Source organism: Mustelus asterias, chromosome 12, assembly GCF_964213995.1.
Source record: "Mustelus asterias chromosome 12, sMusAst1.hap1.1, whole genome shotgun sequence".
Lineage (NCBI taxonomy): Eukaryota > Metazoa > Chordata > Chondrichthyes > Carcharhiniformes > Triakidae > Mustelus > Mustelus asterias.
The window spans coordinates 97,533,057-97,546,482 of NC_135812.1; the positions used below are offsets into that span (position 1 = coordinate 97,533,057).

At 44.3% G+C, this 13,426-nt stretch overlaps 1 protein-coding gene across 1 annotated transcript in view; it reads left to right on the forward strand.

The window, feature by feature from the left end:
- Window positions 1-13,426, forward strand: part of LOC144501720 (dynein axonemal heavy chain 17-like) — an 832,067-nt gene that overhangs the window by 355,471 nt on the left and 463,170 nt on the right. Inside the window, exon 35 of the mRNA XM_078225682.1 lies at window positions 3,861-4,021. Coding sequence (XP_078081808.1) covers window positions 3,861-4,021 — 161 coding nt within the window. The remainder of the gene's footprint in view (window positions 1-3,860; window positions 4,022-13,426) is intronic.

Sequence of the window (13,426 nt, forward strand, 5' to 3'; positions counted from 1 at the left end):
CCATTTAAATAATTGTCCATTTTGCTGTTATTCCTATCAAGATGGATGACCTCACATTTACCAACATTGTACTCCATCTGCCGGACCCTTGCCCACTCACTTAAGCTATCTATATCCCTTTGCAGACTTTCAGTGTCCTCTGCTCTACCACTCATCTTAGTGTCTTGGAACAAAGAACAGTGCAGCACAGGGACAGGCCCTTCAAGCCTGCGCTGATCACACTTACCTATCTAAACCAACTACTTATATCCCTCTATTCCCCGTTTGTTCATATGTCTATCAAGATAAGTCTTAAATGTGGCTAACGTAACTGCTTCAACCACCTCACTTGGCAGTCTTCGTAGGAATAACAGCAAAATGGACAATTATTTAAATGGTAAAAAATTGCAGCATGTGCAGAGGGACCTGGGTGTCCTTGTGCATGAATCACAAAATGTTGGTTTGCAGGTGCAACAGGTAATTAAGAAGGCAAATGGAATTTTGTCTGAGCCCATGTCCTTTTACACAGGCCCCCTCTGTGTAAAAGAACTTCCCCCGCACATCTCCACAGAACCTTTCCCCCCTTATCTTGAACTTGTGCCCCTTTGTAATTGTCATTTCTGCCTTGGGAAAAAGCTTCCAACTGGTCATCCTATCTATACCTCACTTAATTTTATAAACTTCTATCAGGTCGCCCCTCAACCTCCGTCTTTCCAGGGAGAAAAATCCCAGTTTATTCAATCCCTTCTCATAGCTAATACCAGGCAACTGGTCAACCTTTTCTGCACTCTCTCCAAAGCTTCCAAGTCCTTCTGATAATGTGGTGACCAGATTTGGATACAGTATTCCAAATGTAGCTGGACTAACGTTTTATACAACTGTAGCATAAATTCACCAACTTTTATACTCGATGCCCCAACTGACGAAGGCAAGCATGCCATATGCTTTCTTCATCACCTTTTACACCTGTGCTGCCACTTTTAAGGATCTGTGAACCTGTACTCCCAGATATCTCTGTGTGTCCATGCTCCGGATTGTTCTGCCATTTATTTTATAGCTCCCACCTGAATTGGAGCTACCAAAATGCATCACCTCGCATTTGTCCGGATTAAATTACATCTGCCATTTCTCCACCCAATTTTCCAGTCAATCTATATCCTGCCGTATTCTCTGACAATCTTCATCACTATCCGCAACTCCGCCAATCTTAGTATCATCCGCAAACTTGCTAATCAAACCAGCTTTTTCTTCCAAGTCATTTATATATATTACAAACAACAGAGGTCCCAGCACTGATCCGTGAGGCACACCACTAGTCACTGATCGCCAACCAGAAAAACACCCATTTAACCCCACTTTTTGCTTTCTGTTAGTTGACCAATCCTCTATCCATGCTAATACATTATGCGTAATGCCATGCACCTTTATCTTATGCAGCAGCCTTTTGTATGGCACCTTGTGGAATGCCTTCTGGAAATCCAGATACACCACATTCACCATTTCCTCATTATCCACCACACTCGTAATGTCCTCAAAGAATTCCAATAAATTAGTTAACATGACCTGCCTTTCATGAACTTGTCCAATTTCTTCCCGATGGGACAATTTCTATCCAGATGTCTCGCTATTTCTTCCTTGATGATAGATTCAAGCATTTTCCCCACTACAGAAGTTAAGCTAACCGGCCTATAGTTACCCGCATTTTGTCTACCTCCTTTTTTGAACAGTGGCATCACATTTGCTGTTTTCCAATTTGCTGGAACTGCCCCAGTGTCCAGCGAATTTTGGTAAATTACTATGAGTGCATTTACTATTTCCCCTGGGATGCATTCCACCAGGGCCAGGGGACTTGTCTACCTTTCGCCCCATTAGCTTTCCTAACACTATTTCTTTAGTGATAATGATTGTCTCTAGGTTCTCACCTACCCTAGCTTCCTTGTCATCAATTTTTGGCATGTTATTTGTGTCTTCCACTGTGAAGACCGACACAAAATACCTGTTCAATGCCTTGGCCATTTCATTTCCCGTTATTAAATCCCCCTTCTCATCCTCTAAAGGACTAATGTTTACCTTACCCACTCTTTTTATTTTTATTTATTTGTAGAAACGTTTGCTATCTGGACCCAGGCCATTGTTTAATGAATCAAAATGCACTGCATTCCCCTTTGAAGCTGTGGTACAGTTACTCAGCTAATACATAATATGTGTAATTTATCCAATGCATTAATTTTCGATTCCATGGCTGCCTTTGAATGGAAGGAGGACTCCTGACTCCAAATTACAATGGTTTAGTCTTGCTAATGACAGGTGAACTGTGACAAAATATGATCAGTGAACCTGGAAACAGGAGAAGCACCAGGGCCCATGATTTCCCTCGGGAGTTTCTCTGTCAGTAAACTTGGATACATTATGTTAAGGGCACGGCTGATGGTAAATGCTGAGCTGTTTAAATCCCAGAAGGGAAATGTGAAACATCTGCCCTCAAGTTGATGTTTGCAATTTGTATAGTATGAGGAGAGGTTTTGAAATCCAGAAATCATGTTCCAGACTACTTGTTATAATTTTATAGGAAAATAAATGTTTATTAAGAAATAGGAAAAACAATAAACTATAAGAGAAGAAGGCTTAAATAAGACAATGCCAATGACAGTACCAAACCATCTTAATTTGCTTATCTTCAGAGTTAACCTTCCCCAATCTGTTCAGCAACACCTTATAGATTTTATGGGCCATAAAAATCCAGTAACTTTTATCACACAGTGCCTTTAATTCTCTCTTGGAGTGCCCTCTGATGTTTCCCAGCAGTTGACTTTTCAGTTATGGCTTTGTTAACATGGCTTGCTGGAAGTTGACCAACTGTTTCTTTTGTTGTCTGAGATACAAAACAGCTACTTCATGGTTTACAGCATCTCCTTAAATGCCTTATTTCCCTTTGATCTCTCATTATCTCACCCAGTTTCTTTAGAACTGTTCTGACCCAGGATTGATTAACTTCTCTTTACTTTAGCTTTTAGAATTTAAAAGAAAAGCAAACCCTCTTTATCCATACTTGTTATATATTTAAATGGTTGCAAGTAGCTATACGAGTTGATTACATGATTTGATGGTGATTTCATTAGGGTGTTGCCCAGCCTGCTGCTTTTAGTTTCAGTTTGTATTTTGTCAGTCAAGAGCTCTTACAATAAATATTGTTGTTGTCAGTTTGAATCTACATGTGCAAACCACATCTTGACCTTTTTCTGAAACCCACAACACCCAATATTATTACGACATTACAAAACTTTACCTATGATGCCTTTCTTTCACCTCCCTGCATGTCTTATCCTTTGAACTAGAACATCCATTCAAATCTATTCCTGTTCTATAACCACCCTTACTAAATTACCTTAGGTAAATATCTGTGTGAAGTCTTGCTAGGTCCATTAATAAATCAAACTCACAGTTTACATTCACCTTCCTTGCTCTAATTACCACTCACATATCTTAGTTTAAAGGTATGACCAGAATATTAATAACAGAAAAATATTACAATTTCTTGGGTTTCTCTGACAAGTTTTTCTTATCAACTGTTCTCGGACCTTTCATCTGAGTCATGGTTTCTAAATAGCTGAGACCCAAGCACTGGTGCTCGTAATACCACTCTAGTTACAACCTGTTAACCTAAAAATGACCCATTTATTCCTACTTTGTTTCCTGTCTGTTAACTACTTCTCAGCTCATGCTAACATACTACCCTTATTTTGTGTATCAGAGCACAATAAATTGAGATCTTCACTGCAGCTAAAATTATTCATAATGCATTTATTAATTAATGAATTTACTTTTGTAAATGTATAAAGAAACCTGTTTAAATACATTGTTGATTTTGTTTTTTTACATAGGTAGAGAATATCCAAGCATTTACTTGGCAGTCACAACTAAGACATCGCTGGGATGATGAGAAGCAGCACTGTTTTGCTAACATTTGCGATGCACAGTTCAGATATTCTTACGAATATCTTGGCAACACTCCTCGATTGGTTATTACTCCACTTACTGATAGGTAAGTGTAACCCCCTGCTGACCACTATATGGGGCTACTATTTAAATATTCAATCAACAGGATCCCAAATTCCCAGTGGTTGATGTTGATTTGGCCAATTTCCTGTTTACCCATAAATGTCAGTACTGTAATCGGAATAACAAAAATAAATTTAATAACAAATATAATTAACAGACATACAACAGGTAAAGAATCCCAAACCGAAGATCTTCCCACCAAACAGTTTCAACCCTAAAAAAAAATGTTCACAACAGAGAAACCCAAGAAATTGTAAGAGCTCTGATCTATAACCGTTGGGGCCCATCCGTTGGTGCACACATGGGGAACCTCGTCCTCAGTAACACACTTGTAGATACTGTTCCAGTTGGATTGTATAGACCCCATCAATTACTCACGACACACACAGTCCAGAAGAGACACACGTGTGGAAGATGATGCCGCAGGAGGCAGAGGTGCCTCGAGCTATCTGTGCAGCAACGTAGGTCGAGTGTGCTGAAGGCTGTCCTCCTCAGCAGTAATGAAAAGAACAGGCAGGAGAACACCTGGCTGCCTCTCACTCCAAACCGAATTCTCACTGCCTGGGAAAAGCTCCTCTTCAAAACGTGGCTGTCTCTCTCTTCACACTCTCTGCCCACTCCGCAGCTGCTTCACTTCCTGGCGCCTTTTTTTCCCCCGCCCCCAGAGCAATCCGATTGGCCCAGCCCACATCACTCAACAAACAGCATCCTATTCAGCAAACAGGACACTGAAACCCACAAGGGACAAAGAACACTTGTAAATGTCTTCCCCACAAATCCCCATTTTTCTCAGTCCCTTACATAAGGAAATGGATAAATGTTTGTGTGAAAATTTAAATTTTCCTTCCCTGGTTTTGAATGATCATAGAATCATTGAATCCCGACAGTGCAGAAGGCCATTTGGCCATCGAATCTGTACTGACTCTCTGACAGAGCATCTTACCCAAGCCAACCATCCGCCATATCCCCGTAACCCCATGCATTCTGCCGCACTAATCCCCCCAACCTGAATATCCTTGGACACTATGGGCACTTTAGCATGGCAAATCCACCTAACCTGCAACTCTGTGGGAGGAAACTGGAACACCCATGTAGAAACGGGGAGCATGTGGCTATGGATTTCCTGTGGCATCATGATGCCCCATTCATCCACCGCAAGGGATTCCACTCCCTGAAATCAACAATGCCAATCGCTTCCTGTAGGTGTGTTCCCAGTTCCCTGTAAACCACAACATCCTAGCCCGCTCTTAGATCTTGGCAGTCTTTGAGGGAGAGCAGAGGCTGGACGTATGACTCTTCGGGGACATGGGGGTAGCCTCTCTGGAGCTGGCTTATGGTGTTTGTGTGGAGGCCACAGAGTACAGCTGAGATTCGTTACAATGGTGCTCTTGCCACTTGTTGCGCTCTGCTGGAACAGATTATTGAACTTCTGAAAATGCAGTTCCAGTGCCTTGACTGGTCAGGGGGAGCCCTCCAGTATAGCCCCCAGAGGGTTTTGCATATCAGTGTGATGTGCCTGTGCTGCAACGGGGTGGGGAGCTGGCAGAGGATGATATGGAAGACCATCACATCATCTCGGATTAAGAAGACATAGAGACGGCCAATGAGAGGAGCCCGAGAAAAGGATCCCTTGTGGGGCGGCACAGTGGTTATTACTGTTGCCTCAGTGCCAGGGACCTGGGTGCAATTCCAGCCTCGGGTCACTGTCTGTGTGGAGTTTGCACATTCTCCCTGTGTCTGCGTGAGTTTCCTCCAGGTGCTCCGATTTCCCCCACAGTCTAAAGATGTGCGGGTTAGGTTGATTGGCCATGCTAAATCAACCCTACTGTCAAGGGGATTAGCTGGGTAAATGTGAGGAGTTACAGGAATAGGGCCTGGGTGGGATTGTGGTCGGTGCATACTTGATGGGCCGAATGGCCTCCTTCTGCACGGTAGGGATTCTACAATTCATGATCTATGATCTGTGAAAAGACCTCAGGCAAAAGCCAATGACTGAATGGGATGCAGGGCTTGGGCCTCTCGCTTCAGGGATGACCAGGACTAGGGTGGTCACTGATATTCCCCCATGAGGTGTAGGCCTTCGTTATCTGTGTGGTGACGGTGGCATATTATCTCAGAGATTGCCCCTTTCATGGCTGGGCACAGAAGTTCAAGAAACAAATGATTCAGGAGGGTGATGATGACTTACAGCGAGGACAGAGCAATCTCCTTATATCTCCTGCAAATGTCTGACTCCTGCCTAATGGAATGCTGCTCGCAAACTTCCAAGGAACATGGTGATCTCAAGATGCAGAGATGCTGAAGGACCCATCTCTACTCATACTGCCTCATTCGCGGTTAGGTATGCCAATAAGGGTTTACTCTACTGGTGCAAGTGGAGCAACTCTCACACGAATTCAGCCAATGGCTTCCTTGAGCTGAAATCAGGAATGCCCAAATGAATGGCCTGAGTGCTGGGAGGGACAGAGAAGAGGCTGCGGGAGATGGAAGTAGGGGGATGGAGGGGACACATGGGGGAACCTAAACGCGGAGGTTGATAGTGCATGTTGCAATGAACTGAGAGTGTGGTGGCACTAGGAGGGTGAATAACATGACTTTTAATACATTACATGCTGTTTACATTAGTGCTTACTTATCATGTCTAACTTCACCTGTGGCTACTGTGCTACAATTTATTTTCCTTCCCAACACTACTGTTACATTTATGTATCTTCCCAGATTCCACAGCTAAGGTTGAGGTGGCCTGCTGTCTGCCATGCCCTGTTGCTTGAGATGACTTTGATGGCCATCCTCTGGAGGACCGGCATCTTGAGGGCACCAGCCTGCTTTCAGGCAACATGGGTGTTGTAGTGCTACCCTCATCAGTGTGTGGGGTTAGGTTCACTAGATGAAGGGAGTCAGATGGGCTAGACACATCCAGGGTCTCCTGGGTGGAAGGTCCTGGGGAATGCACCAGATACTTCCCTTCCCTGTAGGTGCCCGGTGTCCTTGGTCACCTCCAAATGATGGACTGGCAGCTGTGGTGAGATCAAGAAGCCAGTCTTGCTTTGATACTGACACTCATGGATGCCCACAAGTATCTGCAGAAAGCAGTTGCTTCCCTGTACCATGCAGCTCATGCCTTCAGCCATGGAGTGCATGAAGCATGGAGTGGACATCCCTCACCATGGAGTGCACGTCCTGCACCAATGTCTCCATTGCAGATGCCACCCTCGCAGTGTTGGCCTGGTTGCTTCAGAGTGCTAGCTCCATCTCGGACAGAATGTGAGGGGACTCCTCCAGTTAGTCTTGCAGTCCGAAGGAGGATGCTGACAACTCTTCCTGAAATTCGCGAATCTGCCTTCACAGTTCCAGCAGCTGGGGCACAACTGGAATGAGGGGCATGTCATCGAACCAGGGCTCAGCAGAGTCCTGGGCTCCTGCATCCCTCCAAGTGCTGATTCCTGGGCCATCCCTTCCTTCACGTGCTGTGAGCCATCAGCTACGAGATGCTCACCAATGAGTGAGCCAGAAGCCTGCCTGTTCATTATTCTCATCAAGGTGCAAATATCTACGCTGGTGGAAGGTGCGGGTGACAACTGTGATGCCTCTTCATGCTTGTGTCAGATATTTTTCTCAGAGCTGCTCAGGTCACATGTTTCCTGAGGTCAAGAGGATACGATAGGTTCATCCACTGATTGCCCTGCAAGGAAGTGAGATGGCATTAGTGCATGACATGGGCATGAGGATTGCAAAGACATAACTCACATGAGGCTGCCGCCATGGCTGGATTGGTTGAGGGTTTTCACTTTCGTCTCTTGCCCTCAGCTTGCCGTCAGCACAGATGTGATCCCGCTCCTCTCAGGCAAGCTCAAGGATTCTCTCCTCGAATGGCATGAGGATCTTTACCTCGGGCATGACTCCATGAGGCTGTGCCCATCCATGCTGATTGTGCTCAAGCTTGTCCTGCAATGAAACAGATCATAGAAATCATAGAAACCCTACAGTGTAGAAGAAGGCCGTTTGGCCCATTGAGTCTGCACCGACAACAATCCCACCCAGGCCCTATCCCCGTATCCCCACATATTTACCCGTTAATCCCTCTAACCTATGCATCCCGGGACACTAAGGGGCAATTTAGTTTGGCCAATCAATCTAACCTGCACATCGTTGGACTGTGGGAGGAAACCCACGCAGACACGGGGAGAATGTGCAAACTCCACACAGTCAGTGATCTAAGCTGGGAATCGAATCCAGGTCCCTGGAGCTATGAAGCAGCAGTGCAGGCAGAACACATGCTAGGTCAGATGGTAATGATGCCTGGTATGCATGGTTGAGTGTTGGGATGTGATGAGGAGAGCAATCACTCGGGGGAATAAGGAGGGGGTGTGGGAGGACAAATGGTGGGACCCTGTGAGTTGGCTGTGAGTGAGTTCCCTGTGGAGGTATGATGGGTGTTTGAGTGGGTGCATGGTGACAAACGAAAGGGGTGCCTTACTCTGGCGGCATGAAGCAGGTAATACATCTTTTTCCGGCTGTGATGTATGTGTGTCTGTATGTTATATTATGTTGGGTTTGAGGTGAGGACTGTCCCTTTAAGAGTATGGATCAGGTGACCCATGCGCTATTAGCTCCGGCCATTGTTGGATCCTGTGGGCCTGACTGTAAATGAGTGCACACTTTTAATAAACAGCTCAAAGTATTGAAGTATTCAAGCCTACCTTGTGATTCTTTATGCTGTTTAGTTCATAGGGACATACATAATAACCAGCGATGAGGCGGTGTCACGGCCTACACGTTTCACTGGCATTCCATTCTGGCGAAGGGAGAGGAGATAAAGCATTGCCCGGGGCTTTGAAGAACGTGTTGCTAAAAGAATCACACCGTGGCAACCTGTGAAGAATGGGTAGAAGTGTTCCGACCACGTTACTTCAGACTGAACAGTTCGTTCGGGGGAGCTAAGGTTTGCCTGGGAACCGGACAAAAATGTCGTGGGAAGTGGGCACCGAGGGGACTCAGGCTATGGGCAGCTATCAGCGACAGCAGAAGGACATTTTTGAGCTAGACTCGTGGAAGTGGCCATCGATGGGACTCAGGCTGTGGGCGGCTGCTGGCGATGGTGGGAGGATGTTTCGGGCCTACACACGTTGGCAGGAAATCTTCCCATCAGCAGAAGAACAAAATAGCAGCCAGATTTGGTGTCACGGGCCCTTTGATGAAAAGGCTTGTACACCTTGTACACAGCATTTCAGCGCTTATCTGGCCACAAATAACATGGCTGAGAACCTGGTCATACCGGTCTTCTTGAGCACCATAAGAATCAAAACCTTCGCTGTGCTGAGGAGTCTGATACAACCAGACAAATTGGGTGAGAAGACTTACCAGGAATGGTGCGATGTACTCGAGGCTCATTTCATACCAATTAATGATTGTTAAGCATTTTCAATTGAGACCAACTTGAAAGGGAGTCCATTGCACAATTTTTGGCAATTCTGAAAAGACTGACTGAGCACTGAGAGTTTGGAAATGTACTTCTGGATGTTTTATGGGACTGGCTGGTTTGTGGTTTCCGGTATGAAGACATTTAGCAGAAGTTATTGTCTGAAAAAAAGTCTGCGTTAGAGATTGCAACTTCGATGGTACTAACCACCAGAGAAGCAGTGCAGTTGGTATCAGTGCCCAGGTAGACAAGGTAGCAGAAGCCCTGCAGGATTCGTTGCTGCAAGTAGAATGCCGCCGTCGATGTGGCGAGACAGGCCACAAGTAATTAGATTGTTGGACACGAGAGGCCCAATGTCACAAATACAAATCAGTGGGTCACATTGCCTGGAATTGCTGGGTGCAACTGAATCCAGAGAGAAGGAAAAATAAATCCATGTTGCCAGCCATTGAGAGGATAGAGAGTCAGCCAGGTCTGCAGAATAGCAGACAGTGTGGAGAAACAAGAGCTCAGGCTCAATATTCTCTCTTACAAGGTGAAGCCGATTGGTTCTGGGTTCTCTCCAAACTGGAAGGCAAAACAGTGAAAATAGAAGTGGACACAGGGGTGGCTGTGCCTTTGATTCCCGAAGCAGTATACTGGGGGAAGTTAAAAGCCCTGCCATTGAAGACTGCAAAGATCACATTTCAAACATATACTGAGTTCTCAAGCGTTATGTACTGGTGAAGGTACAGTTGAGAGACCAATGTGCAGAATTGCCACTATATGTGGTGAAAGGCGACCGCCCTGCATTATGAAATTGAAGTGGGGCATGGTAAATATGCTGGCAGACTTGAACACAACATTACAGGACGTTGGAAAAATACAAGGAGCTCTTCAAGGAACCCTTGGAGAGATGACGGGTATCAAGGTTAAATTACAGTAGAAGCCAGAAGCTCGTCCAAGGAGTTTGAAGGCACGTATGCCATTAGGCCTAAGGTGGAAGCTGAATTGGAATGGTTGGTTGGTCTGGGGGCATTGGAACCATTGACCACCAGTGAATGGTCCATCCCAATTGTTCCAGTCATAAAATCAGATGAATTGGTGAGAATCTGTGGGGATTTCAAAGTGACAGTAAACCCAGCCTCTTGTGGGGTCTAGTCTCTGCTTCCTCTCATAGAGGACCTATTCTGTGGTCTGGCAGGGGGAAAGAAATTCTCCAAGATGGACCTATCTCAGGCCGACCTGCACATGGGGTTAGCGAAGGATTCACAACCACCACTAATGATAGTCACACAGAAGGGTCTGTTCTGCCATAAGCAGCTTCCCTTTGGCAACACGTCAGTTCCAGCTCTGTTCCAGAGGCCCATGGACCAAATATTGAGTGGATTGATAGGAGTCCAGTGTTACCTGGTTGATATGTTGGTCATGGATTTGATAGAGGAGGAGTATTTGAAGAACTTGGGAAATACCTGAAGGCGGTTGCAGGAGTGCAGAATACAAGTCAAGAGAGACAAATGTGAGTTCTTCAAGGACTCCATTGAATACCTGAGTCATGTAATTGATGTCAATGGGTTGCACAAGGCACCCAAAAAGACGGAGGTCATCATGGAAATCCCAAGACCAGACAATATGGGGGTGATCTTACCAAAAGAATTCTAAGCAAAAAAACGAAAATGGGAGAGAATTGCACCAATTATTTGGCAAGCATTCTTATGCCACTTAGTGCAAAAAAGAGGCAAAGTGTGAGTCATGCCAGTAGGAGTCTATTCTCTTTGGAAAGCAGGCTGCTCACAGCTAGAGAGCATCATTGCGCATGCACAGATCTCCCACTGTTCTGGCTCCCCCACTTATCCATGCCGCCCAGTTTTTACCATTAAGCTAGTCCCAATTGCCCACTTTTGGCTCATATCCCTCTATACCAATCTTATCCAGGTAACTGTCTAAATGCTTTTTAAAAGACAAAATTGTACCCTCCTCTACTATTACCTCTGGCAGCTCGTTCCAGATACTCACCACCTTCTGTTTGAAAAAATTGCCCCTCTGAACCCTTTTGTGTCTCGCCCCTCACACTTAAACCTATGCCCTCTAGTTTTAGGAAAAGATGTTGACTATCTACCTTATTTATGCCCCTCATTATTTTATAGATCTCTATAAGATCACCCCCAGGCCTCCTACGCTCCAGGGAAAAAAGTTCCAGTCTATCCAGCCTCTCCTTATAACTCAAGCCATCAAATCCCGGTGCATCCTAGTAAATCTTTTCTCCACTCTTTCTAGTTTAATAATATCCTTTCTACATAGATCTTTAATCAGTAAGAGAATCAATAGCATTCTGACGAAGGATCATCCTGACTTGAAACATTGGCTCTATTCTCTCTCCACAGATGCTGTCAGACCTGCTGAGATTTTGCCATTATCTTAGGGAATCAAGAGTTATGGGGATAAGGCGAGAAAGTAGAATTGACGATTATCATAAAGATCAGTCATGATCTCATCAAATAGAGGGGTTGAATTGAATGGCCTACTTCTGCTCCTACATCTTATGGTCAATGGTCTGCCATATTAAGGACCTTGTGGCTGACTGTACAGCAGAGATGTAATGATATTTGACATTTGATAATGTGTACCATTATATCTCTCAGGTGCAGTTCTATGGACGATGAATGCACATATTATATCTTCTGTAAAATGGCAGTTACAGTTGGATTGCCGCTGTGACCATTCTTTTGCACCCCGACGCATCTCTGTATTTCTGGCCAGGTGTTTTGGGCTCGGCTTTTTCAGAAATGCAGACTGTACCATCCACAGAAAAACTCCACTGCCGGGATATAGCATTGGAAAAGACCAGCCATATCCCTTGTTATAGAACTAGTAGCAATAAGGAAAATAGAAATGTCCAGTGTGAATGTTATTATTTGGATGAATCAATGAATATTAATGGAGGGATGAATGAGTGAATGGGTCGGTGGGTGAATGGACATTTGGTGCAAATACGATGGACCAAATGGCCTCTTTCTGCAGTGTAATAATTCTTGATTCTGTATTTGCTTAGCCTTTCAAAGTCCCCTTGGAAGTGTCTTTGCATCCTCCTTACAACTAACACATCCACCTAGTTTTGTGTCATCTGCAAACTTGGAGATATTATCCTTAATCTTCACATTCAAATCATGATATACATTGTGAATAGCTGTGGCCCAAGTACTGGTACCCCACTAGTCACAACCTGCCAAACTGAAAATGACCTATTTATTCATACTTTCTGTTTTCTGTTCATTAATTTGTTCTTATCCCATGCCAGTATATTCCCCCAATTCCACGTGCTCTAATTTTGTTTACCAGCCTCTTGTGTGAAACCTTATCAAAAGCTTCTGAAAATTTAAATATACCACATCTACTGGTTCCCCCTTATTTATTCTGCGAGCTACATCCCCAAAAAATTCCAACAGGTTTGGTAAATATGATTTCCTTTTTATAAATCTTTGTTAACTTTGCCCAATCCTACCATTATTTTCTCAGTGTCCTGTTCTCACATCCTTTTTGAAGATTCTAGCATTTTCCCTATACGCTAACAGTCCTGTAGTTCCTCCTTTTCTCTCTCTCTCCTTTCTTAAATAGTACCATTACGTTTGTCACCTTCCCATCTGCAGGAACCATTCCAGAATCTGTAGAATTTTGAAAGATGACTATTAATGCAACTATTTTCTCTACAGCCACCCCTTTCATTTCTCTTTTTTAAAAAAACTGATATTAATATCTTGTGGTTCCTTATGCTGGCCCCTTGAATCTTGATTATTTCTGGATTGGTTTTAGTATTTTTATTCCATAAAGACTGAAACAAAAACTTGTTTATTTTCTCTGCCATTTCCTTATTCCTCATTATAAATTCTCCTGTCTCAGCATGTAATGGACCCACAGTGTGAATGTTAGTTTATGGGTGAATCGATGAATATTAGTGAAGGGCTGAGTAGAAGAATGAGTGAATGGGTCAGT